Source organism: Haemaphysalis longicornis, unplaced genomic scaffold (genome assembly GCF_048455015.1).
Source record: "Haemaphysalis longicornis isolate Haplotype H1 unplaced genomic scaffold, Haemaphysalis longicornis Haplotype H1 scaffold_2, whole genome shotgun sequence".
Lineage (NCBI taxonomy): Eukaryota > Metazoa > Arthropoda > Arachnida > Ixodida > Ixodidae > Haemaphysalis > Haemaphysalis longicornis.
The window spans coordinates 118,079,894-118,101,706 of record NW_027526295.1 but is presented as its reverse complement, the minus strand read 5'-3'; the positions used below and the strand labels follow the sequence as shown (position 1 = coordinate 118,101,706).

The window sequence follows — 21,813 nt, the reverse complement described above, 5'->3', positions numbered from 1 at the left end:
ATCTCTGGGTGGTAAAAATTTGAGCACTAAAGTTCAAAATAACCATTACAGGTCAGTGTCACCTCACCAATTCTGGTTACCGGCAAAATATTTGTGAAATTCGGAAAAAGCTCCACAAATCTGTGTTCCCCTAAGCAACTTAGCTGTGAAAAGCTAGAACCATTCAACGAAGTTTAGGTATACGCGAGGAATGGCATTTTGTTGTGTGTGAACTGCAGTGACGCTTTGTGCCGCGGTTCTTAAGTGAATAATGACATCATGACCCTACATCTTACGCGTGAATGGTGCGCAGATCTGACAACTGATTTGCGGGAGGGGTTCAGAAATGCCTCCACTGTTAAAATTCTGCTGCCCTTCCTTGCTTCATTCAGGATACAAACTTCGTCGAAAGGAAAGGCATACGCGAAATGCCGTTCGTTGGCTTCAATATCCACTTGGCGTCACGGCAGCAGTAAAGAACGTCGACTGAAGCATTTTCTACTTATCTAGTGCAGGGCTTCCGATACTGGCCGTTGCAGCTCGCTGCGGCTGTAATTCATAGGGCGCAGATCAAGCTATCTTCGTTGGCAAATAACGGCGAAATTTCCGTCTGCTTCTGTGACGGTTCTTCAATCACCAGTCGTGGATTGGCTCGCCCCCCAGCGCCAGGCGTATGAAACCACTGGGCGACGGCTTCACCGGTCACTTGGCAGCACGGCCGCAGTGAAGAACGTCGACTGAAGCATTTTCTACTTATCTGATGCAAGTTTGTGCAAAATTTTTGCCGTCTTTCCTGTCGATTGCGTTGGTGCTGCCGTTGCTGCCGAAACTGCACTGTTTCTTTGTTGATGCGTTTTTTTAACCATGGCCACGGAGCTCAGAGCCCTATTTGATGAACTTAAGCGTGACCTTGGAGCTGATTTCAAGGAGTTAAGAGAATCGTTCGATCTGGACGTCCGTAAAGAATTGAGAGAAATGAATACTTTCATAACTTTTGCAAAGAAACACTGCGAAGAAGTCAAGGCCGAAAACTAGGTATTCAAGCATCAAACGCGAAATTTTAAGAACAGTGCGCTGAACTTGCACGGCAGGTTGCACTTGCACTGAACTTGCACTTGCATGACCACGAAGCCAGAATTCTTGAAGCCGAGCAGTACTCCCGTAGTGGGAATGTAGAAATAAAATGAATTAGACAACGTTTCAGAAGACTTAACTGATCTACTCATCAGAATGGGTAAAAAAGTGGAAGTATCGCTTGCTGCAGCTGATTTCGAAGCTGTTCATAGAGTACCAACTGCAAAAAAATGACACCCAACAGAACATCGTGGTTCAGTTCGCGCGAAGACAGCAACGTTACAACTTTCTACAGAAAGCCCGTGCCGCTCGTCTGAAATCTTCCGGCGTGGGATTGGACTCAGAGGAAACGGTATTCGTAAATGACCACATTTTCCCCGAACTGAAGCGCCTGCTTGGCCAGGCTACTGCGCGTAAGCGGGAGACGGGCTGGAAGTACGTCTGGGTACAGAATGGCAAGATCTACGCTCGGAAAATGCATGACGGCCCGCGGATAAGGATTCCGGGCGCATATTTTAGTGTCGCATTAAAACCGACGTTGTTATTTTTAACGAGCATCTTATATTATTTAAGAAAGTGTTACAGGTTTAAACAAAACTCCGCATTGAATTGAAAGATGGCTTCACCGCATGGCCTCAATGTCTTGCAAAAAAACGCCGACAAGGCCCCAAAATGACCGATGATGAGTTTAGTCGTCATGGCCGATGGCGACCATATTGTTAATCGGTTAATTTGGTACAAAATCTTATGACGGCTATCCTCGTCAATGGGAGCGAAAGGGTTAATGCGACAACAAAATATGAGCCGTATGAGGCCAGCTGTAATAGCAGGCAACGATTGTACCTATTCTTTACGGTGTTCTCTAATACAGAATTTACACCGAGTGGACGTTTTCTATTTTCCTTTCTTCCGAACACACCAGGACTGACCGGCAGCAATAACTTTGGGCAAACCCAAAATCAAAGAAGAAATCTTGTAAGCGAGATTTTTTTTCTGAACAAGGAAAATGTCTATAAATGTGCTTTCTATATTGTACATTCCAATTTTGTTGCCGGCTTACAATTTATTATATCGCAATGACATGCTATGCCAAACCGCAGCGGCCTACAATTTTATGCCACCCTTTACAGCGCGCAACAAGGCACGTTTGCGGGCGCGCGCAGCTTCGTCCAGCTCATGAGCAGCGGATTCGGTCATCGCTGATTCCTGCAAGCGGAAATGCAACCAGCGCCCCTCTATAGCCCAGCGCTGCCTTTTGAAAACCGTCTCGCCGAGCATGACACGCCAGCAGAGCGGCGATTAAACATATCAGATAGGGCGGCGGGGGCAGTGCGAACACACTCTTCCCATCGGCGCCCATACGCGGCGCAGCGATGCAGTTCGGCCACCACTCCCGTGCTCCGTTTACTTCTGCGCGGACATGTATGTATGTATGTATGTATGTATGTATGTATGTATGTATGTATGTATGTATGTACGTATGTATGCATGCATGCATGCATGTATGTATGTATGTATGTATGTATGTATGTATGTATGTATGTATGTATGTATGTATGTATGTATGTATGTATGTATGTACGTATGTATGTATGTATGTATGTTGCATGCATGCATGCATGCATGTAGGTATGTACGTATGTATGCATGCATGCATGCATGTATGTATGTGGGTATGTATGTATGTATGTATGTATGTATGTATGTATGTATATATGCCTCTATGTATGTATGTATGTATGTATGTATGTATGTATGTATGTATGTATGTATGTATGTATGTATGTATGTATGTATGCGTGCATGCATGCATGCGTGCATGCATGCATATATCTACTTAGGCCAGGTTTTGACCCCAAATCCCAACCATGAGGCAGAGATAATTAGAAGGATCAGAATGGGGTGGGGTGCATATGGCAGACATTCTCAGATAATGAATAGCAGCCTACCATTGTCGCTGAAGAAGAAAGTGTGTGACAGCTGCATCTTACCGGTACTCACCTACGGGGCAGAAACTTGGAGGCTCACTAAGAGGGTTCAACTTAAATTGAGAACGACTCAGCGGGCAATGGAGCGGAAAATGATAGGTGTAACAGTAAGGGACAAGAAGAGAGCGGAGTGGGTCAGGGAGCAAACTGGTGTTAAAGACATATTAGTAGAAATTAAGAAGAAGAAATAGACGTGGGCAGGGCATGTAATGCGAAGGCAAGATAACCGCTGGTCATTAAGGGTAACAGAGTGGATCCCTAGAGAAGGCAAGCGTTGCAGGGGGCGGCAGAAAGTTAGATGGGCAGATGAGATCAAGAAGTTTGCGGGGATAAATTGGTCACAGTTGGCACAGGACCGAGGTAATTGGAGAATAATGGGAGAGGCCTTCGCCCTGCAGTGGGCGTAGATAGGCTGGCGATGATGATGATGATGATGATGCATGTATGTATGTGTATGTATGTATGCATGCATGCATGTATGCATGTAGTATGTATGTATGTATGTATGTATGTATGTATGCATGTATGCATACATGTATGTATGTGTATGTATGGGTGTATGCAGGCATGCATGCATGTATGTACGTATGTATGTATGTATGTACATATGTATGTATGGATGGATGTATATATGTATGTATGCATGTATATATGTATGTATGCATGCAGGCATGTATGTATGTATGTATGTATGTATGTATGTATGTATGTATGTATGTATGTATGTATGTATGTATGTATGTATGTATGTATGTATGTATGTATGTATGTATGTATGCATGCAAATGGAAAATCAGGATGGCAACATACCGCGAGAAGGTCACTGTGTTGCAAAGCACAAAACAAAATTTGTCAAATGCTCCGTCGGCGTTGTGCCCCGCATCCCCCTGAACTGCAAAAGGAGCTATATCGGACGGACAGGCGGGTCAGGCTCAAGGAGCACCGCTACGCGTGTGAACACAGTAGCGGACCTGGTAACTTGGCCGAGCATTGCAAAGTGCGTGGGTGCAAAGTACTAATAGTGCAGACAAAGGTTTTGCTCAGATCACCCAAACAGTAGAAGAGGGAAATTGTGCACTCCTATCGCATGAGTCAGGCGAAGGCGCAAAATGTGTGGGCATGCGTCCTCCTCCCTACGTTCTTGCGAAATTGCCTTTGTAAAAGACACACCCTGGCCCTCCTAGATGCGTGCGCGAAGGATTCTGGAGATAAGGCCGCTGCGCATTCCACTTGAGGAGTTCCCAGTTAAAATTGCAGTAATACGTAGTTTTTTTCCCGCCTCAAGTGCCTCCCCCTCCCCTCATTCCGACCTCCCCCTTTTCTAAATTGCTTTTTCTTCTCTTTTGTGCGCAGCCGTAGGAGGTGTTCCAAAGCATAAGCAGTTGCTAGTTTGCGCTTTCCTATTCGCGGTATTGTGAGCCTCAGCAGCGCAATTGATCTCCCTGAAGCGACACATGTATGTCATATTCATGACGGCGTCGTGGCATCGCCTTCAGCCGCGTGTGCTTTTGGCTGGCCAGTGCGATTGAGGTATGCACCCCCAGTCAGACCCGTTCACTTCTGCGGTGGCTGGCGGCTACCAGGGACGCTGAACACCTGGGTCACAAGCAGCCCTTCTCTGGTGAATATAACTTTCAGTAGGAGTAAAAAGCTCAATTGAAGTCTATGTATGTTCCTACACACTATTTGCCTGTGACGCCATGTGTGGTCCAGCCACCGCATTAAGTACGAAGCAGGATCAATGCCCTGCTCCTTTTCCCTGCCGCATTACTAAGGAGCGGAATGCAGAACAATACCAGGATGCCTATAAGCACTTCTTAATATGCAGTGAATGCGAAAGCACGCGAGATGACTTGCCGAAAGCCTCCTCGCATTACCACCACCTTTTCTTTGGCGTTTTTTGCCGCGTTGACATTGCTCACACTCCATCTGTTGCACAACGCCGTACAATCGCAGGTTTCAATGAATATGGCGTAAATGTTGTACGCCAAGCGAAGGGGGCATTTTAATAACGCGCCCTTTTATTCGTGTTACTGTTGGTCCTATATTAGCATCATACTCAAATTACTAGTGTAGGCCTCACGGCAAGCCGAATACGTCTCTAGGTCGAAAGCGCAGCGCACTCATTGCAGGTTCATCTTTAGTCAGCTGGAGCCATTCCAGCGTCGCGGTGTTAGATGCGACCGCATCTCATTCACCCGCCTTGTCCCTGCATCCGGCGTCGTCGTCGTCGGCGTCCGCCCCTCCCCATTCTCCTCGCCCTGCCAGCTGCGCTCTCCGCCGCTCACCCCCTCTCCGCTCCGATAGCGAACACTCTCTCGCGAGGGGCATTGGATTGGATTCGATTGGATTGGCTTGGATTGGCTTGCCTTGGATTGGATTGGATTTGGATTAAAGTGGATTGTGTTGGATTGTGTTGCGTCATAGCCGCGGCAGACGCACTGGCGCAGGCGCGTCCCCTCACCGTTATGCGCCTTATAAAACGCGGCGCCTGCGCCGCTCCGCTCCATCGTTCCAGCGCCGTTCCTCCGCTGTCCAACGCTGCAACGTGAACCCCTTATGCGTCGCATCTACACAGGGGTTGCCGCGAGGGGAGGTGATGGATTTTTGGGGATGCGTGCTACTCTCATTACGGAGGTTCTGGGTATTATTTCTACGGAGACACAAATTTGCCCCCATTTCTTTCCGCTTCATTAATTTACTTCATTTTACCTTGCTTACAAAACCTTCTGTCTGTAACATTGGTGTATCCACGCAGTTTTTCACTTGTTTTACCTACAAAGTATTTATTGCTTTCGCTTTAGTAACACTACGCTTGACGGATCAATGTTCCGCTCCCTGTTCCACTCGTAATGTCAGTCAAAATGGAGTGACTCTAAACTCTTTCGCACACCAAATAATGAGGTTTCATTAACACAATTTGTCATATTCGTTTCAGCATAAGGGACCCTTATTAAGCGCGAAGATTTAAAGATGTGCGCTGTTTTGCAATTTCCTGGTAGATAACTGCCTGATACGAGGAAAGGCGGTTTGTTTGGTCAGTCGTCAATGTCACCATGCTCGTATATTATTTGTGTAGTAAGCACTGACCCAGTGCTGAGTGAATATTGGCAAACAGCTGTGGGCACTTTGGTTACCCAGAACCAAGCCCAGACACGCCGCCAGGTAAAATAGCGATTTTTTGCAGGGTCGCTCTGCAGGGGTCAGCTTTAATGCTGTTGCTCGTACGCTGAAACAAACGCACTGGATGTCGTTATTCTGCCTTGTAAAGATGATGCATTCCAGAATACACATCCTTTCATTTCTCACGTGGTAAAACCAGAATTCATTATCATCATAGTTAAATTTAGGAGATGAGGATAAGGGGATGTGACCCTATCACGTAAATCGGTCACCCCATGATCAGATGAAGCGATGGCTCGCTGTCGACGGCACGTAGCAAACGATGGGATCCTGCAAGAAATTGTACAATATGTGTACTTTATTTACACTAGGTATTTACAGCTCTCAAAGTTCATGATAGCAGAAAAGGGTCGGGCAAGGCCCGTGTCGAACGGGGCTCGCCGCTCTCCTCCCTTTGCTGAAACATCAAACTCCTCGGTTTTACCACGAAAACCCCGCCAACAGACAGGACGACACAATTTGAGAGTGAGGATGGCTCATTGATTAACCCACCCTAGGCCACTGATTGGTCACAGTGACGTACTTAGGGGAGTGCAAGGTAGTCACGCAACCCACCTCTCTCACTCTCATACAGAAACCCGGAGGTATTCCGCAAAACACAAATATAACACAAATGAAACCAACTAAATAAAAGCAAACCTGACGACCATCGCCTCTCGGGTGGCTAGTCTTAAAGTATTGTTCATAGCACGCGCGCTTATAATTGCGGCCCGTACCGCCAAAATTCTTTTGTTTTGTAGACACGTCCAGTGCACAACAAAGCCTGGTCACCTGCCCATTGACGCATCCCAGCCACCGAGATGCCAAGGTCAGACATGGAGCGAAGGGAAGCATCGCCCAGTAGCTTTGAGCTGTGTAACCATAGTGCCCCCTTCATACTTTTGACCCCCTCAATGACCTCCAGCTCCCGTCCGCTTCCGGCATTCTCATGGCGGTAATCATGGTCGCTAAGATGTCAGTGGTTCCCCTCCGTCAGTTTTCTAAACGAACGAAAGGAAATCCTCCTTGGACGGCTAACGTCAGTTTTAACTATTTTTGCTGCAATCGACGCATTTCTATAAGTCCTCTCCGCGCCCCCTCGTCGGGTGAACACAATAGCGCGGCGAACAAGAAAGGAGCTTCCGCGGTTTCCCCTCACGCCCCTCGCGCCCGAGTCAGCTCGGCCGATGTAACAACAAACCCCTTACAGGTAAACAAGCTAACCCCAGCGATTTTTTTTTGCGATAGAATGCCCGTTGGCACAAAAATAACTTATTTACAAATATACATGGGCACCCGTCTCTCGAAGGAAGTCAAGAAGGGAGCGGTGGTGGGGTCCCCAGAGCCACCGCTGAAGGTCGGGGGGTCTTCCAGGGGGAGGCCTGTGCCTCTCAGGTGTCGCTTTCTGGCTGAGGCCAATGAAGAACACGCCCATATGAGATGGTCCGCATCAGTTTGTGCGGCCGGAGCTGTGCAGAAGGGGCAGGTATCGTCGAACGGGCATGGTAGCGTGGTGGCCACGCCCGGGTCACAGCAGGTGAAAGCGCCACTCCAACGCGAAGTCTTCGCAGCAAAACCTCTTCCCAGCGAGTAAGTCTACTGGGGAGGTCCGTTCCACACGGGGGGATGAGGGCACGTGTGGCGCTACGCAGATCGTCCTTCCGTTGGAAAAAGTTTTCTATCGGACCAGTTGTTAACATTGGCAGCGGCCGAGGAATATACGTCAGGTGACCAGCCATATCCGCTGCAATGTGAGCGGTGAACGTATTCCGCCTAACCCACACCAGCCTGAGAGGGCAGGGGTACGTGTCTAGTAGTGTGTGGATGTCCCTTGAAATAACACCAAGTATCGAACCCCAGCGAATGATATCTAGTTACCGGGTGGTTTTAAGTAAGTGAGGCATGCGAACTTAACAAATATCATCATCATCATCATAATACTATCATCATCATCATCAACAACAACAACAACATCATCGTTTTCGTCGTTGTCTTGTCACCATTACTAGCCTTTCTCAGCTAGCAATAAACGAGAAAAAGTGTTATTCCCAAATTTACTGTTTTCGAGAAAAACCCCGTATGCTTACTTCAATACACAGTAGCAAACTACCGGTCCAGAGACTAAACGCAGTAGAAACAGTGTTTTGGTGCCAGTAATTCTTCTGTAAACGGTGTATCATGTGCCAAGCACGAGGTTTTAAGTGCGAATGCACTTTATAAGCGACCCTGAATTCCGTTGACCGCCGTCCGTCCACATAGCAACAGCTGCGGGTGCGCGCGCTCCTCGTCTTCCTTGGCAACGGGGGGAGATGGCACATACCCACGTGGGAGATTGGCCAGGAATCTCCTCGTCTTCCTTGGCAACGGGGGGAGATGGGCGCGCGCTGCCTGGCCGCTGACATGGCACATACCCACGTGGGGGATTGGCCAGGAATCGGGCGTGAGAAGGGCTAATGCACCCGCTTAAAGGAGTACTGACACGAAATTTCAAAGCTGAGATCCGCTCTAGCAATCAAGTACAACGACAACACAAATAGGTGTCTGTGCATGACACATACCCACGTGGGGGATTGGCCAGGAATCGGGCGTGAGAAGGGCTAATGCACCCGCTTAAAGGAGTACTGACACGAAATTTCAAAGCTGAGATCCGCTCTAGCAATCAAGTACAACGACAACACAAATAGGTGTCTGTGAATAAATGCATCTTTCTTTCTTTGTAGTTGTGTGTGTGTGTGTGATCTCTCTTTCGCGAACATTACCGAACCGCGCAAATTCAACTCCTGCATTCGCACTTTCACATTCTTCCCCTCGGGGAAATGCGGGGAAATTTTTTTTGTAGTTTTTTTCACTTGCATATTTTAAAAGATGTACAAAAGGGCAAACGTATTAAGGAAAGAGGAAAGGCACAGGGACGCAATTTCGTTCGAAATTCAAATGTTTATTTTCGAATTGAAAATCGTGTCGTGCAGTTTTTATTGCCGAAACATTGACGGCGACGCCTATATTACTAACCTGCGATTTTTTGCGCATGAGTTGAGGTTGTGTATATGGTTCACGAATGGCCGATGGAACATATCAGCGAGGACGTTGGTTGCTGTTCCGCAACTGAATATAACTGATATTTTTGCTCCTAGTTATGAGAGTGGCGAATTAATGGTGTTTTAACTGTGCAGTTCGTGGTCCACTTTGCCATGTGCTGCGTGTATTTATAAACGCATATCGGCCAACAAAGACCTGTAATATAAAGAAGACGATTGATTCCGTAGATGAAAGCGCCTTTTCGCTTCTGTGACAGTTGTCAAGATGATACGAGCAATGTAGGCCACGAGCATAAGCAGAGCCGCAGCGGATTGGATTGGATTGGGAAAACTTATTGGGAACTGCGAATAAAGTCCTATTGCTAGGTCTTCATGACTTGGCCGGAGTCTTCCCTGCAGATGTAGCCAGCCCGGCTAGGATGTATTCAGGGAAAACGCATGCGCACAAATAGTGTATTCACGCTCCTGTAGTCATGCAGAACTGAAACGGATGGGAAACGTAGTCAAAGTATGGAGTAGGGCTCTAAGATTATGCCAACTCTGATTCGATTCTGTGGCGAAGCACTGACAAAATGAAATTCGTCTATTGCCATTAGAAACGAGTTAGTGCGAAGTGATTTTTGCGGTCACCGGATGGTAATGAGAAACGTCCCCGGCTTTTGTGTCAAAATCCTGAGAGCGCAGCGGAATGGAGAATAATCTGAGTGAAGTCAAATGTGTTTGATCTCCTGACTTGCGGTTTTGTATAACGTGGGAAGTAATGCTCAGCCGGAATGTTTTAGGCACCCCAGAAATGTACAAAAGTAGATCGAAAGCTGTCGTCTGCATTTAAGCCAATGGAAATTGAGGAACACTCGGTAAGTTATACTCAAACAGCATAGTAAAAATACGGTAATGCGTTCAATGATGTCTTCCATGATGAAAAACTATTGTGAAGCAATACCCGTGATGTGTGGTCTTGGTCTGGTTACAAAGTGCACATCGCCCAGTGGCCGCATTTATTTATGGAGTAAATATGTGCGCTTTGCGTCGGGTGAGAACGAGATACCTGCATTGTCATGATCTGAACGTAGGAATGTCGTAAAATAAGTGTTAGCGTAGAATGCCCATGACAACTTATGAAAACATGAGCCGGGCACAAAAAATGCGCTTGTGGTCACCCGATGTGTGGTAAAATTCGATGTTGCAGATGCCGTCAGATTCTTCCATTCGAGAGCCATCGGTTGATCTGAAACGAAACGCACAAAACAAGTGGCAGTGGACAACACTCCAAACAACATAGTCACATTCTTCAATTGAAGAGCTATCTGTTGATCTAAAGCGAAATACACAAAACAAGTGGCCGGGAGAAACACTCGAAACAACAAGAGCAAAAGCACAGACACTTGAGATTTGCACTAGCCCAAGAAGATTCCCAAAGGAATTCAATGTTAAATATGATTGAGAGGCTCGCTTATCCTGACAAGCACACTTTGTTGATTCGGCCATTCCCAGGAGGAGTTACCTTATTTTTGTTTCAGAAAAAATACATATGTTTACAGTAATGTCTTGAGGTGTCATAAAAAAGATTGCTTTGAAGGGGAAATACTGCGGAGTGCTTACCGCTGCTAAGTTCACTTACGGTGGAGTGGAGGCTTTAGTTACGGCTGTAGGAATAATTTTTTTCACTAAAACAGAGATAATTGTCTTAGAATAAGAAAATGTGGGTAGCCGACGATCAAGTAGGCTAACAGAAGTGTGGGACCTGGTGTGGGGTTTAACCAAGGGTACTCAAGCTAGTAATGGTACTATAAACAGCGACTAGAACGACTAGGAAGCATCATGAAGCTTGAGGTGTATACTGATATATGCGATATTATATATATGCCAGTATACGCTATTAGAAAATCTGTCGTTGCCATCACGTGCGGCTAAAATGTGGGATCTGCCGATGCTGTCGCTGTTGGTCTGCTGGTTAGGCGACCATGTTGGCTGGATCTTAATGCACAACCGTTAATTAAGAAGGAGTTTGTGGACTGCCAAGGTCGACATAATAAAACGATCTAGTTTGGTGCTTGACACAATAATTGGCTGGCTTGATATCAGTTGTTACCAAGCAAAACATGGAGTACTCGATTTAAGCAAAATCACCACAAACCAAAAACACGGCACAAAAAAATCCTGGTGCATCAGAGTGCTTCTTAAAGTTGGGAATGCAAAAAGATAAACGCCTGGCTGATTGCCTGAGACGACTTGTTTGGCCTCGCGTTGTCTGAATGCATTTAAACCTTGCCGCGGGAGACGCGTTTCTCTGAGATTTATCTTATTGCTTTTGGATGGCTTCGATCTGTCTACCACGCTCTGCGCTGCTGCTCATTCATGCCATCGTGTAATGGACGAGTTAACAACAATGGTGGTTGTCGCTACTTGTTCTTCCTGATGATTAGGACGACTACCTCATGTCGAGTTCTTAAGGTTAAGCTCGTCGAGTTCAAGCCCGCACAGTAGAAAACCTGAGGAAGGAGCCGTTTTTTTATAAGGGCTCCGATGCCGATGGCCCGCTTTGTTACTCAAGCTCGCAGCGTGCAATGCCTCAGCTTCGCTTACTTACAGGCGATTTTCAAAAGGCGTAGCTCGTCTATGATTGAAGTGGCTATACCTCTGAAGTGAACCGTCGCAACCGCTGTCACAACCTTCCAACTGGACAGCGGCGAAAATGTCACTCACATAACCAATAGCTTCAAAAGGCGTGCAAGACGGCACCCAGTCTTCCAATCTATGCATATAGGTACATTGGCACAGGATACTTAGCGGCTCATTTGCAGTACAACACCATAAGTAATGAGTGCAACTTCATTCGAGAATTTCTCGCATAAGACAATAGCGAGGACTCTCTCAGCTCGGGCACTGTACTAGCTGCGTGGTGCTTAGCTGCGTTGTGCTTCGCTGCTATTGTGTTCTTCGTTGCAAACATTGTTCACTTCCTTCGCCAGCAGGCAACAGTATGGGAAAATTTCCATCCACGCTGCTTTGGGGGACGGTATGCCGGGGGGCTTGTACGTTACATTTAAAATTTGAAGCCTGTTGCTCGTGTCGGAGAACCGTCCGCTTGACCCTCTCTGAGGTACTTGTCGAACTACTAACCTCATGTTAGACAATACCCAACGATGAGCGCATTCCTAAACCAGGCATATACGCTTTAAGGTATGACACATGCACAAAAATAAGATCTAATATTATTAGAATGCAATTAGAGCAACGCTGCCGCTTCCGACAAGGTACAGTGCCACGGAATGAGATTTACCTGAGTTTCACTCCCCGCTATTGCTTGGCGCGCACAATGACAGGCTGTGTGGCCATTTCCTGGTTCTTGTTTGGCCCGGGCTGCTCTGATGGTGCGTAGTTGTGGAGAGTTCTTGTTTCACTTTCGCCGCCGACACCGCCAACTCCGGCTTGGTTGGCGATCACGTGCATCCGCCCCCGGAGCGCTTTGAGGCGTAGGTCAGTGAGTCCCTTGCGCAGGTCCATGGCCCGCCGATGGGGCGCGTTGATGTTCGAGAAGGGCATCATCAAGATCCTGCGTACAAGAGGCGACTGCGTGACTATGCTGAGCGGTAGGATTAGCTGGTAGATTGTTAGATACGCGGGAAGAGCGAAAACAATTACAGCAGAATTTATTTCCACTGGTTTTGATTTCGGCGCACGTTAAACATGCCCAGGTGGTAAAAATTATTCCGGAGCCCTTCTACACAGCGTGCCCTATAGCCCAGGGGTAGGTTCGGCTCGTTTAACCACATAATATGAACCTGAATGTGGTCTCTACTGGTTTTCTTCAGATGAAAAGAATTGTGTGGCTTAGGACCATAGTTCGATATTAGGAGTTCATTGGTGCTTCTGGAAAAGGAATCCTGTAGTACAAATAATGCTAGTGCAAGCAGTTCCAAGTGAGCAGTGCAAGTACGGGGGTCACGACCAAAGCGTGCGTGTTTAGTGCATATTGTGCGATAGCGGTTGTGTGAGACGGGGTGTGTATTAGTTTGTGTCTACGCACGAGTGCGCATGTTCGTGTGACTGAGTGTATGTGTTTTTCAGGGTAACGAGTAGTTTTATTCTTCTGATGAAAAGAACAGAAAAATTATATAAACACAAGGAGGGCCCGCAGCCAGAGTCCGGATAATGCGAATTGGTGTGCGTTCGTGCGTGTGTCATAACAGCCACTAACGGCTGCTGTTTTGACGGACTGACGCGCAGCAGTTGTGATCCTAGGCGTCTAAAGCCGATGGGCAGGCTAATGAAACCGGTGTTGGTAGCCAAATTATGCTTCGGATTTAAAAGAAGGCCCACACCAAGAATCACACCAGCTGTGTGTAGATAGCCACAACAGCTTAGTGGTCACAAGCACACAACACATCACACCAAATGCATTCAGCAACCTCTTCGTAAAGCGATAACTGCAATTTTAATGATCTGTTCCTTTTTGTCGGCATTGTTTACATTGTAAACGCACTTCCAGACTGCAGAAACCAGGATGGCAGTGCTTTTTTAGTACCCGTTTAGTAATGTTCTACACGGTGACGTATCATACTCATGTTGACAGCGGAGACCTTGCAGACGTACTTAAAAGAGCACTGACACGAAAATTTTATGTTACACTTTTATTGCTTTTATCGATGCTTAAATGTCTGGCGAAACTGAAACAGCACTTCAAATACTTCAGCGCGCGATAGTTAATTACATTGAACGGCCTGAAAATCGTTTGTTTCAAATTCCCGCGCTTTCATCCCGAACGGCGCATATGACAGCCTCCCGGTTTGACCTCACCGCTTTGTGCAGACGTCACCGGCGCCCGCTTGAGAGGGTGTTGCGCCCGCTCGCCGCTCGTGAGGCCGCGCGCGTGAAGTAACGTCACGAGTTTTTGGCGAGCGCTGTCGCGTCACTTCTTTTTCCTCTCCTGGAGTGATGTCACGCTGATGTCCATTTGCTGAGTGTCGCTCCGCGCGCTGCTCCGTCGGCGCGATAAATGCGATGCAATTGAACTATGTTCTTCGCGTCGCAGGCCGCTCATATTTCAGCCAGGGTATTCTGTTGAGTGAAGGAAGCGAACTGTGCAATAATATTAACGCCGAAAATTGGTGTCAGTGCTCCTATAACAAGCGCTGAGTTCTTTCGCTTTTGAATAACGGCTGAGGCAAATCGTACACTGCACAGTCAATTAAACTTTTTGCACTATGAACTTCACAATGTCCCTTTAAACTAAAGCAGAAATCAGTAGTTGTGATCATATCAAAGCAAGACAGTTCTGGATCGTGTGGCCATCACATCGCTCCACTCGATCCTCTAGCCGCCCAACCTTCCCTAACCATTTTCACTGCCCGGTGTCGGCCACGAATGGTGTGGAAATAAATGTTTCCAATAAGCTAAATCTGGTGCTCACACGGTTACCCCTCGGCCCCCAGAGTCGTGCAATGAAAATGCCCTCGTAGAAACACGCTGTTTTTGTCACCACAAATCATCTTCCGTTCGTAGGGAGGACCTTCCACCCAGAAATCTGAAGCGTGGCTCCACTGAAACCCTGCCGCGGCGCGCCTTTATAAAAAAAGCAAGCGGCAAAACTAAGCCCATGCTATTCCCACACAAACCCAATTTATTTTTATTTGCCATTTGGACACCATTCGTGATGACGCCGACCCCGACGAGGAAGACGGTCACTTTTTCATTTCATGAGGCACCTAAGGCTTTCGCCTTTTAACAGAAAAGCAAAATGCCGTGAACCGAGCTTCCCTATCGCAGCCGGTAGCTGCGTACTCCCGTGTGAGCACAAAACGAGAGCCAGCTAACTCTCTTTGATTTGATTTCATTCCCAATAAGAATTCTAGGAACCCACGTTTATACCTTTTGAATAAGGTGAAACTAACCCGCCCATGTCACTCGAAAAGGTTTGAAGATGAAAAGGGGGCCATGGCGTTTACACGCTATAATGGCGGGCCGCGGTTTCACGCAGAATTTATTGCAGTAACAGCTATTTAACTATAATATAACTATAATGTACCATATTATATCATAACATATTATAATATTGTAATATCTTATATTATAACTATAGTTATATTATAATATAACGTTATAACGTGGAGAACAACTATCTTTTCAGACATGGCAACGCCGAGATTTAGAAATCAGACTGAATCAAATTACCGTTTTTTGTTGCACCGAATAGTCACCAATTCCGCTATAGATGTTGGTGATTGAAAATTGCTCTTGAATATTACCGCATGCAACGTTCGTATACGTAATGTTCGTATCCGTAATGTGAACAGTCGTGTTGTAACAGCCCGAAACCTTGCCTAGCTACATAGAAGCCCCCAGAGGACATTTTACCGATTCCTTCATAGTTATATTGTGCTTTGCATGTTTTTTTGCATGTTTATTGTGTAGTCCGCCACCAGCCCTCATACCCCAGCTTTACGGCGGTTATCCCCCGCAGTCACTTGCATCGATCGGCGCTTGCATGGCGGCGCGCATCGGACCAACCTGGGGACGTTGTGTATGTGGAACTTGGTGAGGTGTATGACCTTCTCCCAGAGGGCGTACCACCTGTTGAGCCGGTCGGGCTCAAAGAGGTTCTGCACGAAGCGGTCTACGATGGGCAGCGCTTGCGCCCGCTGCGCCAGCACCAGGCACAGCAGCACCGCCAGCGCGCGGTCGGCCTCGCGCCGGTGCCGCCTGCGAGGGACGAAATTGGCGCCAAACATCTTTCAGCACTTGAAATACTGCCTCACACTCTGCAATTCAAACAAGGGCGTATAGTTATAATTGTTGCAGTTGTCTTAGCACAGCAAAGTTTCGCTCGCACTTGCGCGGGCACCGCATGGAGCCACCTGATAGTGATCACGGAGAACATTGTCAAAGAATGCTGCGGATAATGATGAATTTGTGCCGTGCTGCGTGAATTTACGAATGCCACGACGCATTATACCCGTGTCCATCATTGTTGTTGAACCCGGTGGTGCTGAAACACATAATTTCCGTCATAATCATTGCAGCATGGCTATAGGTGTTTGCTGTAAAGACATGCCGGTTACAGTACGAGTCGGATTGGGAAATCACAGCGTGGAGGTTTTGAAAAGGGTTCCAATCTCCTTCGACATTTATTCCGGTATATGCAAAAACCGCTTTCTAAACCTAACATCACAGCAGAAGAGATACGGTTTCTCAAAAATGTTGTCACATAGGTAAGGAGATATTGTCGGAGCGGTGCACTGCCGCAATGCAGCACAGACACCGCCAGAAAACAAAGGAGTGCCCACAAAATTAAAGAAAAACAATCGCAATAAGTGTGAAGAAACGTGTGAAAAATGACAGCCATTTCCCTCTGTGAAGGTAGAGGACCAGCGAAGATCCTCAGTACACGATATAGAGGTGACAGAATTAAGGCGAAAGGTGTGAGCAAATTTTATTTAAATCGAACGTGGACGGCGATTGTTCACTAGAAAGTGTGTTTCGTCTTGGACACGATACATACATGCAATCGTAGTCATACATTTTGCCGTAATTGAACGCGGTTAAGCCGAGTTGGTACAGACAAAGATCGGTTTTCGGGCTAGAGCAGGCAGTGAACGCGCACAAAGTTGCACGGCAAGACAAGACACAGACGGTGCTCGGAGTAGTTACACTGTTGGGGGGAACCTACCGTTAACTTTCATGCAACCAGCGCCTTGTATGGCTTTTTAATGGCGCGCGCCTTTACTTTTTTCTGGCTACCCCTTCTTCGCAACCCTCCCTTTGTAACGAACGAACGATTACACGCTTTCATTGCGGAAGCCATCGCCGCCGCGCCTTGGTTCTTGGATCGGAGAACAGGCTAGAGTAGAGGATATCATAGTTCAACTAAAGAAAAATAAATGGACTTGTGCTGGCTACGTAGTTAGGCGAAATAACAACCGGTGGACTATTAGGGTAGCAGAGTGGATACCAAGGGACGGGTCTAGAAGAAGGGGAAGGCCAATGACTCTATATAGAGGGACGAAATAAAGAAATCTGCACGCAAAGAATGGACTCCAACAGCGCAGGACAGGAGCAGTTGCTGGTCGATGGGTGAAGCCTTCATCCTGCAGCGGTCCTTGTTGGCTGTTGTTGTTGATGACGATTAAGATGAATTCTGAGCACGAAATTGAAATATTCGTTCGAAATTTATTCCATGACTTGCTTGCGCTGGGTAAAATACCTACAAAAGACAAACCGCAGGTGTAGCTTAGCCTTACAACAGAGCATACGCCAACCTTGGCTGACTTTCGCATTTTTATAATTAACGTTGCTTTGATTAACTGTTAGGTTTGTATGACGTCTCATTTAACCGTCGGCAGAGAAAAGCAAAAAGAAAGAAACATTGGGAGTTTTTTAGGTTGGATGTGAACGCATGCGAAACAAATGCCGAAACGCGGTGGGGGAAAAGGACAGAAAAACTTGGCTGTGGTGCGCGGAATGGCGGTAACCTGCTACGCAAGACAAGACACTCTGACGATAGAGAAGCTAGGGTCCTTAAACGATCCGAAAGGGTGACGAAACTGCTTCTGGTCGTTGGGGTGTCGCGTCATCCCATTATACGGCTTCTACGATGGCAAGTGCGTTCGCAGAAATCCACTCAAAGAAGGTCACCAAATTGTACATAAACGGTTGTCAAACAGGACGGGCCGCTGTCTTTTACAGGTTCCTCCTCAGAGAGCACTATGCTGCCTCTTCTCGTCATGGGTATTTCTTGGAATGTTGTGACGGCAGCTTTGCGTTTTCCGACAACCTCAATGCCACCTTACGAACTGAAGGCTTATCTCGGAAAGCACCAGAATGCGTCGAAGGTAAGATGCTTCATGATACAGGCGGAAGAACTAAACATTCGTTACCTGTCTAAATATCACGTGGCGTTTAGGACATTTTAGCAAGAGATAGTTCATTTTGAACTAGCAAAACGAGCTCGAGAGGCTTGGTGATATGTATGAGGAGGCAGACTCAGGTCACCATTAAACGCAAACGAACCTCTAAGAAACTATTCCGATTACCTTCTCCACACGCCCAGTAATCACATGACCTAATTATTCCTGTAAAATACAGCCTCTTTGCTAGGAACGCATACAGTGACATATATCTGGAGTGAGGGACATCCAGGGGTGGAGCAACAAGGAGAGGCCACACGCTCACTAGAATAGGTAGGACTAGTTCCGAGGCGACTACCGTTTGGGTACACCTCTGCTCTGCTCTGTGATCACTCAATGCCGTGAAATGTTGTTTAGGCGCGGTGTTGAAAATAAAAACACCAATGTGCTTTTTTGGGTGATGCTTTACCTTCGCGCTTGATTTGGGACTAACTACCGGTGTATTTTCCCCTTCATGTTTCTCTTCGGTCTGCGCGTTTCCTCAAAAGCAAGGCGGAGGCGCAGTTACGCTCATTCTCTAGTCGCAGAGTGTTTGCTGTGCTCACGTGGCTCTCGAACGGTAACAGAAATATCAGGGTACTTGTTTAGTACCGTATTTACTCGCATAATGATCGCACTCGCGTAATCATCGCCCCCTGAAGTTCGTCGTCAAAATATGACTTGTTTTAATTTCCCGCGCAATGATCGCACCTTAAACTTGCCGCAGCCATATGTCGTGTGTGTGCCAAGTCTAGACGACGATGGTCGTGCTTACGTTAGTTTCCTCCTCTTTCAAAGCGGACATGGCTACGTTATTGCGGCGGACTTGATGATATTAGCGATATCGGCACGCGTGAGTTCATTATTGGTGCGGAATAGACTCTCACTAAATGAATGCACATAATGTACTCACAGCAAACGCCTCACAGTACCTCACAGCAAACTCGTTCCGGCGCGTTTTGTAATGCCGTAATTCCGGCGCATTCCGTAATGAAAACACTGCATTTTGCATCACTCGGTGGTCATTCGGTGGTCAGTGGAGTTTTTATTATGTTTTTTTTGTTATGTATACTATGTTCATGAGACTTAGCGTAAGCATTCTGAGTTGCAACTTGCGTTTTCCGCGATGAAACTTTTTCCCGAAAAATTTACCTCGCGTAATGATCGCACCCCATATTTTTCGATGAAAAGTGCGATCATTACGCGAGTAAACACGGTATATTAAGAGTTGATAACTCCGACTCGGCTATTCTACTGGTGCGACAGATTACATTTTAAAAAGCACAGCAGGATTTATTAGAACGATAGCTTCGCAAATTCCGCCCAATGAAATAATCCTTCTCTTTCTATTTATCGAGCCAGAAATTTGCAGGTCATGTAGCATGAAGAACTTACAATTGGTTACACCAGGGTTGCGCGCGGAATGGCAATCAATCATAATAAGACACTTGGCAAGAGTCTTCGTTGGCTCCGTTTACAACACATTTAGGCACACTCCTTTGATGAATTCGATACTTCAAAAGCATTATGACCTCATTCGACGCACTTATGCAGCTTTTACTTGTCGACTCACAACAGGGACACTTCTTGATCTTTTTACAGCAGACCATTTTTACAGCAGACATCATTTGCTTTACTGGTAGGCTTCACTGTAGAATCCAAACGGAATGTGGGAACGCCGACTCTAGGCGACGTCGGCTTGATTAACACACACTTGCCACATTTAAAGCCGGCTTCACTGCAATACACAAATGCATTGGAGGGGAGCCATTTTTTTTATGGTAGTACAAGCATGCTGATATTGAAATATGAAGAGCCTAGGGGGTTGGAATAATGCATTATGCCAGCATTTACCTTAACTGACATAACTATTCTCAATGACAAGGACTCTTCAGTAATGTCTATTTAGTCGTGAGTAATCCTATGACAGGACTCAGTAGTCATGCCTAGTAACAAGGTATTGTCAACAGTAATTCCCAATGCCCCCCTGCCCCACCCTGAAGCGGAACGCGTTATGCTATGGACGGTCGGAGGACGATTACACATTACGGAGTCTGTGTAAGAAAGCTAAGAAGAGCTTATCTTCACAAGACACAAGATTCAACTGAGGTCGACCCATCCTTGTACCAATAATACCGTAATACGGCAATGATACGGTAATAAGGCAATAATACGGTAAATTGGGGGAATTACCGTTGCTATTCGAAGCTCCCAAAACGATGACACAGCTGCTAGCAGTAGCAACACGGGCGTGTTTGGCCATCTGACCTGAGTCACGTGACTAGCGCAGCGCCAGCTGGCACAAGCAGCGCACGACTGCTGTCTGCTGTTAAAGCCAGTAGTTCTGCATGGGCAACGTACACGCGAAAATTTGCTGTGTCTGTTCGACCGCCTGTTCCTCTGTGACTAGGTTCAGCCATTAGCCGCCTGGACACCTCAGACGAAAAATGGAGTGCGTGAGCTTCTGCAATAATACCTTCCCTCACCCCGTCATCATTTTACAATTGTTTCTAACGGCATTACGTAGCCCAACTTTGCAGTATTTTAACGAAACAAACCCTTCAAACCTCTCGGCGACTCGAAGGCGGTAATAATCTTCGGACTTACATGTTTGGTTTTGTTTTTCGGTTGCCGAACCCTTCCCTCTAAACCTCGCCCTTGAAATGTAATAGTGATTCCTTAACCCCAATAAACTGTTACGACAACGACACTTCATCCTCCTAAGACGCGCTGTAAATAAAAAGGTTGCATTTTTTCTCTTAAAATGCCCACTTTTGCGTCGAAACTCCACTGGCATAAACCGTGCATAAACTCTCTCAACGCCTATAGCCTTTAACCAAGCAAACCCACGCAAGAACGTATTAGCCCGCTATAATGGTCGCAACCATGTGCACAGAAGCACACCAACAGCGGTATTAAGAACGCTGACGCGATACTACAACCAGTGTTGGTGAAGCGGCAAGCTGCCGGACCAATGGAAGAAGGCGAAGACGGTGCTGATTCCGAAACAGGGCAAGTGCTGAACATCGAGAACCTGAGGCCCATCTCGCTGACGTCGTGCGTGGGGAAGGTCCTCGAGCACGTGTTGGCGAAACGATGGCAAAACTACCTCGAACAAGAGGGCCCGTATCCGGACTCGATGATCGGGTTCCGGAGGGGCCTGAACACTCAAGACGCGATGTTGCAGCTGAAGAAGGAGATCATCGAGAACGAGACGAAGGACAGCAAGGTGATCCTGGCCTCGACCTTCAGAGCGCCTTCGACCGGGTGAAGCTCTCTGCCATCCTGGCGCAGGCATCGCGGCTCAACATGGGGAAGAGAAGCTACGACAACATACGAAACTTTCTGTTGGACCGCAAGATCGCCTTGCACGCGGGGGAGATCAAGTTACCGGAGCGACGCGTCGGCAGCGTGGGCACACCTCAAGGCTCGGTGATCTCGCCGCTGCTGTTCAACATCGTTATGATACAGGTCGTCGAAGCGGTGTCGGGCGTCAAGGGCGTGAGACACACGATCTACGCAGACGACCTTACCCTGTGGACGACCGGCGGCACGGATGCCGGTATAGAGATGAGGTTGCAGAGGGCGATCTCGGCCATTGAAGAACGACTAGACGGAACGGGCCTGCAGTGTTCGCCGTCCAAGTCCGAGCTCTTGGTGTACTCGCCTCGCAAGGCGGGGTGGCAG

The 21,813-nt window shown here is 47.1% G+C and overlaps 2 protein-coding genes across 3 annotated transcripts in view; one reads left to right on the top strand and one right to left on the bottom strand.

The window, feature by feature from the left end:
* The window catches only part of LOC144169141 (uncharacterized), a 61,047-nt gene that overhangs the window by 13,659 nt on the left and 25,575 nt on the right, over positions 1-21,813 (top strand). The window contains exons 1-2 of one of the 2 annotated variants that reach the window (XM_077698170.1): positions 1,944-2,028; positions 17,927-18,072. In XM_077698170.1, the coding sequence (XP_077554296.1) occupies positions 17,947-18,072 (126 nt within the window). In that variant the 5' untranslated portion in view covers positions 1,944-2,028; positions 17,927-17,946. Of the gene's footprint in view, positions 1-1,943; positions 2,029-17,926; positions 18,073-21,813 lie in introns of those variants that run through there. The other variant, XM_077698169.1, reaches the window with a different exon arrangement.
* On the bottom strand, positions 9,173-16,762 carry LOC144168246 (uncharacterized). Its single transcript, XM_077697270.1, has 4 exons — positions 16,743-16,762; positions 15,752-15,943; positions 12,525-12,797; positions 9,173-10,469 (listed from the first exon to the last, which is right to left on the bottom strand). Exons 1-3 carry the CDS (start codon positions 16,760-16,762, stop codon positions 12,542-12,544), a joined length of 468 nt encoding a protein of 155 aa, XP_077553396.1. The 3' UTR covers positions 9,173-10,469; positions 12,525-12,541.

Bases quoted from the DNA above. Each gene is read 5' to 3' on its own strand.
- LOC144168246 (XM_077697270.1), bottom strand. From the start codon at position 16,762: ATGTATGACTACGATTGCAT. The intron at 15,944-16,742 runs GTATGTATCGTG...CGTCCCTCGCAG, and splicing joins ATGTATGACTACGATTGCAT to GCGGCACCGGCGCGAGGCCG. The intron at 12,798-15,751 runs GTTGGTCCGATG...TCTTGTACGCAG, and splicing joins CACATACACAACGTCCCCAG to GATCTTGATGATGCCCTTCT.